General features: G+C 46.7%; 1 protein-coding gene across 1 annotated transcript; it reads right to left on the reverse strand.

Moving 5' to 3' along the window:
- Positions 1–1,190: 1,190 nt before the first annotated feature.
- On the reverse strand, positions 1,191–5,298 carry LOC148038602 (BTB/POZ domain-containing protein At5g48800-like). Its single transcript, XM_087673782.1, has 4 exons — positions 4,831–5,298; positions 4,579–4,645; positions 3,106–4,446; positions 1,191–1,978 (listed from the first exon to the last, which is right to left on the reverse strand). Exons 1-4 carry the CDS (start codon positions 4,920–4,922, stop codon positions 1,418–1,420), a joined length of 2,061 nt encoding a protein of 686 aa, XP_087529908.1. The 5' UTR covers positions 4,923–5,298; the 3' UTR covers positions 1,191–1,417.
- Between the last annotated feature and the right edge of the window lie 279 nt (positions 5,299–5,577).

The following is a 5,577-nucleotide window of genomic DNA, read 5'->3' on the forward strand; positions in this document are numbered from 1 at the left end:
CACATCTATATAACTCACAATGCATGCCCCTTCCCTCCCTACCCCCCTTCCCTCCCTCACCCCCCAGAAAAAAAGAGCAAATCTTTCACATGGAAGCATTAGAAAGAAAGAGAAGATGAACACTTATGAAAACTCCTTGGCAACCTTTCAGGCACCTTTACCCAATCCTAGAGACATGAAGATTCAAGGCCCCACTAACCTAAGTTATAAAGTATTCCAAAAGGATTTGACATTTGATGGAAAGATGTTCCAAAAGATGCTTGATCACAAATAGTTGCACACTTAACTTTATACATACTTTGAAATCATGTCTTTAGACTCGTAATACTTTCGACTTCATCTAAAGCGTTTTACAACTTAAACCATGGAATCTTAATGCAAGATATATAATCCAAGATGTTTCAACAAAGGAGACATTAAGGAAAGCATCGCACATGTACAAATCTAATAAGACATGGATCTTCCAAAAGGTCTAAGGTATAAACAAGAGATCTAAGGGAGAGAATATCTTCTCTTGAAAGAGACTTAGAAGACTAAAGGTCTTTGTGGCTTGGTTGACCCCACCTCCCAATCCATTTTCCTCCTAACTAAACTTGTCTTACATTAAGTAATTATGTCACTTGTTATGTACAATAGTTATATGTGAAAAGAGATGTCAATATTAAGTATTCAAATACTTGAAATATGAGGATGGACACTAATTGAGGAAATTGACAACGATTGATATAGTGCAATGAGAAGTGCAGCTTGTACATTTAGTAACACATTCCTTAAAAAGTTTGGAACAAAGCTCATTTAGTAACACATTCCTTAAAAAGTTTGGAACAAAGCTCACAAAAAGAAGAAAGTTTCGAACAGAGCTAACAAAAAAAAAGCATTTTTCCCAACTTGTTAAAGTGTGGGTATGCTCCCAAAGCGATTAGTATTAGGTAATCAAAATCTATAGGAAATGTCAGTTTTATAGCCAAAGTATTTAAAATATGCACCTGTGTTGTTTTGGAGGGCATTTATAAGAATCTCCAACCAGTATTTTAGTATTTGAGCCCACACAAATACACTAAAGATGTTATTTGCTATGATAATTGTTGTGGAGGAGAGCAACACATGGATTACTTTATTTATTGAGAAAATTTTTGAGAGTTAATACAAAAGCATTGACTTGTAAATTTCAAAATGGCATTACACAAATATATACTAATATAGTCTCAACTTTATTAATTCAGGAAGGTCTCTACAAAAATTAGAGGCTGCGTTATTTTTGTCATTAAACCTTGGTTTTCTCTTGTTCCCCCTTTAAAGACGAGATATGACTATTAAGGATTGTAAAGACGGAGCGAGGAGGGAACTGGGAAGAATATCGGGTATGTACGTACTTTAGCCCTAATGGAATGAAGCGAGTGTATGGAAGACATGCAGGCTAAGAGATAGAATGTCTGCGCCTGCGTGGGGCAGCCTTATTGTCAGATTTGTGATGCGGCTGCTTGGTAGCGGACTCTCTGGGCGATCGGGAAGAAGCGAAGAGGCCCATCTTGCCGAGCCGACGCGACATGAAGGAGAAGAACCCGCTGCTGCCGGTGGTGACGACGACAGGTGGCGGTTTGTTGGCGAGGAGCTCCTGTTTGAGGGAGGCGTTCTCCTTCTCGAGGTCGTTCACACGGAGGCGCAGGCGGGCGACCTCCAGCTTCAGCTCCCGGTTGTCGCGGCGGAGGCTGTTGGAGTAGGGGTCCACCTTCGGGGAGGCGCAGGCGTTGGGCGGCGCTGCCCGGCCACTGGGTGGCCGCCCCCCCGGGAGCGGCGTCTCGTCCGTGGCCATGGCGCTGCGCATCCGCAGCTGCTCGAAGTAGAGCACCTGCACCACCAGCTGCACCGGCAGCCGCTCGTTCTGGGCCGCGTGCGTGCAAGCCTCCTGCGACAGCTTCTGGCAGTCCAGCAGCTTGCACATCTTCTTCCGCTCCAGGTCCGACAGGCTCGGGTGGGCCTGCAATTTAATTTATTTATTTAAATGCCTTTCGTAAAAGCCAAGTATTTGCATCGTGGAAACTTTCACATCTTTGGTGGAAATTCTGATCATGACCTTCACTTTTTGAAAAAGAAAACCCGTGTAAATATTGTTTTATGTCTTGGAGATTTGCAAGTTTTTAAAAAATATTTTACAAGTTTTTAATCTTATTATGACTAAAACAAACTTAGTTTTAAATCATATTATATTAAAACATTCTTTTTTAAAATTTTTAAATGTTTCTTAAATTTAACAATTCACATGAAACTAACCTCACTTTTTGTGTTAATATCAAGGAGAGTATCTATTATCACTTCATCCTAGTAAAATAACATGTTCACCTAAAAGGTATTATTGCCCAATTAACTCTAGTTAGCTTAAGGCAATTCTTTAAAGTCTAAATGTAAAAGATATTGCTCGTGCCATATACCCCATCATGGCACCCCATCTTCACCAGTTAACCTAAGGTAGTTCTTTCAAGTTTCAACAAGCAACATACACCAATAATAAAATAAGTATAGCATTATCTTTGCATCCCATTTTGACATCAATTAACTTTGATTTGGCTTTACTTTCTAAAGTCCACCGAAAATTTGCTGAATTTCGGAGTAGTTATCTTAAATTTGTAAATAATGCAAGTTAAAAGAATTTTATAACTTTTAGCTTTTAGGAGGCTACATAATTTCTCACAATAAGCCTTAATGTTTTGGGAAATGGCTCGTATTTTATAGACTCGAAGAACAGAATTACAAATTATACATTGATTTGGCCAAGGCTTTAATTTCTAAATTTCCAAAGATATTTTGCTGAGTTTCCTAATTATTGTCTTGAATTTATAAACCATTCAAGTTTTATAACTTTTCACTTTTTAGAGGCCAAATATTTTTTTCCGAGGAAGCTTTAATGTTTTGGGAAATGGCTCATAATTTATAGAGGCTATAAAGTTTAGTGGTCCAGGTAATTTGTTTTCTACATTTTAAAACTTATTTTTTTGGCCTTTTAATAGCTTTCCCTATCTCTGATTCAAGTTAAGGTACATTTGAGTTGAAAAGATGGCCAAACCTCTGAGATTTTCTAAAGCGGACAAAATATAAATGGAATATTACTTTGAGGAAAATGTCGATGGCGCGGTAGAGGCCGTCATCCAGCAGGCGCGCATGCTCCGGCAGCAGCTCCGCCACCGACAAGAACTTGGAGACCTTAAGGTTGGCGTCCGGCGCGATCTCCGCCAGATAGGCGTCGACGAGCTTCCCCACCTTCATAATCCCTCTCTGCGACGGCGAGATCAGCCCGGGCCCGCCGTCCGAGTCGCACGAGCTGAGGTGGCCCCCGCCGCCGCCGCTGTCTGATACGTGGCCGCCGCCCACCGCGGCCTCGTACTGCTGCAGGTACGCCGCCAGCACGCGCTGCACCACGTCCACGTCGAACAGCGTGTCGCCACCCCCGCCGTGGCCGGCGGGGATGAGCAGGTCATCCACGGTGGCGTGCTCCAGCTGGCCGCCTGCGCGGCGCTCCAGGTCGAGGCGGCAAGCGACGGTGGTGTCCAGCTGGACGGCAGCGCGCAGGAGACGGAGCAGGAAGTGTGTGGGTAGGATGCCGCGGTGGGGCGGGAGCAGGCTCACCAGGCTCTCCACGAGGATGCGCTGCTCGGCGGCGCTGCTCACGTGGCCGGAGGCCGGAGGTTCGGACGGTCCGCGGGCCTTGGCGCCGGGGGCTTGCTGCAGCTTCGGGTGGTCTCCGAGCCTAAGGTTCTTCTGCGCGTACTGCATTAGCGACCCCCCGAGGCTTTCGGCTCTGACGCCGCGGGATTTCATGGCCGCGACGACGCGCTGGTATAAATCCACCCGCAGCTTCGCCAGCTCCTCGGCCCACCACTCCACCACAGCCCGGCAGGGCGGCCCGGCCCCTACTAATCCGTCGTTAAGCCCCTGATTAGTGGTGGACCGCCCAGAGCTGCTGCAGTCAAGCAGGCCCCGAGATCCAGCGGCCAGGGCGTGCTCCGCAGCCTTGCAGGCGACGGCGTCGATGCAGCGGTTGACCAGCTTGACCTCCTCGGCGTAGCTGAAGAGCCCTACGTGGGCGTCCTGCGGGGAGGCCACGTGGACGAGGACGTCGACCGACTTCTCGAGGCTCGGGAAGACGACCTCGCGCAGGAAGCTCTCGGCGCGGGCCACCAGGTTCTCGTCGCCGTAGTCCTCCGTCATCTCCAGGTGCTCCGCCGCGCACCGCAGCTGCGCCACGTTGGCTGTGCTTATCTCGAAGTTTATCCCGTAGCAGAACTTGGCCGCCAGCTCGAATGCGTCCGCTCCCCCCGGGAAATTCGAGAACTCTAGCATCACTGTGCTGCTGCTGCTGCCATTGCTGCTCCCGTTCATGCCCTCCACCGAGCCCTCATTCATCCCTGCCGCCAGCCTCCTTATCCTGCCGCTTCTCGACAGGAGAGGGAACTGCAGTCATTAAAATTTCCCCCTACAGTTAGCAGCTTTCACTGATTATCTCCATTCACCTCCCAGATTACCTCCTTATCGTGCAAACTACTCTCGTTCTACCTCCCCCAAATATCTGCAGTATTTGTTTACCTTATGTAGAGAGAAGGTAACCCCGTCTACATTAATCACAATGTCGCTTTGTACGTCAGAGAAATTCCTGCCAGCAGTTGAGAAAACATGACAAATCAGTAGCAAAGAGATGCGAGCTTCAGCAAAGCTTGACTGCAAGCTGATGAACACTTCTATCCTGAGGTAGATTAATTAGTGTGTGAAGTTTAACCGGATACCAGTTGGTTTAGGGTTTAAGAAGCAGCGAATTTTGGCTAAGCCTGGGGTACTTACACTGTGAGAGTGCTGCGCTTCGCTGCCAAATTCGGGCTGGAGTTGCGCCTGGGGAAGGAGTATTTCTCCCCTATTTTGGCAGCGACGGCCATTCCTCACGCAGAGATCGGAGCCTCAAGAGGAAAGCAGAAGTCTCGAGAATTTGGTCTCAAGCACCCTCCTGAATGATGATGGACGTTGTAGTGGCTGTCTTAGCTTTCATCGATGTGAAAGACGAGCATCCTATCCTATCAAAGTTCCCATGGTCGTCTCTCACTGACTCTCATGGCCGCGCATATCACCATGAGCATCGATCAAAGCAGAAAAAGTATTGATCCCGCATAAACTATAATATCTTGGATTCTTGAAAGCAATCCCTGTTGTCTCGCTAATTAAGGCCTTAAACTTAATCAAGAATCGATGGAGATCCCCTCGTGAGTCGTAGTTAAGAATTTATTAGTTGGTGTGACAGAATCTTGAAAGACTCTTATTCTAGCAAGACGACGACCCAATTTATAGATGCTGGGAATCTGATTACTTCGCGCCGTTTACACGCTGGCCAAATCGTGTTGGTTGGTATCCAAAATTCTTTTGCCACGTGGCCGGCCTGATACATGCCAGCTCATAGTCAAACTTTAGGGCCACCCATGTGCTGACAAGTTACAACATCAGTGATCACTTCTATACTATTCTTTTGAAGGAGAAATGTGGATTCTGAGCACTCAGCATACTACTCTTTCTTCGTACTGCCATAGCCTTGAGTTTAAT

The sequence above is a fragment of the Lygodium microphyllum genome, chromosome 3 (assembly GCF_053477565.2).
Source record: "Lygodium microphyllum isolate KBCC chromosome 3, Lygodium_microphyllum_v1.1.10, whole genome shotgun sequence".
In the NCBI taxonomy this organism is placed as follows: domain Eukaryota; kingdom Viridiplantae; phylum Streptophyta; class Polypodiopsida; order Schizaeales; family Lygodiaceae; genus Lygodium; species Lygodium microphyllum.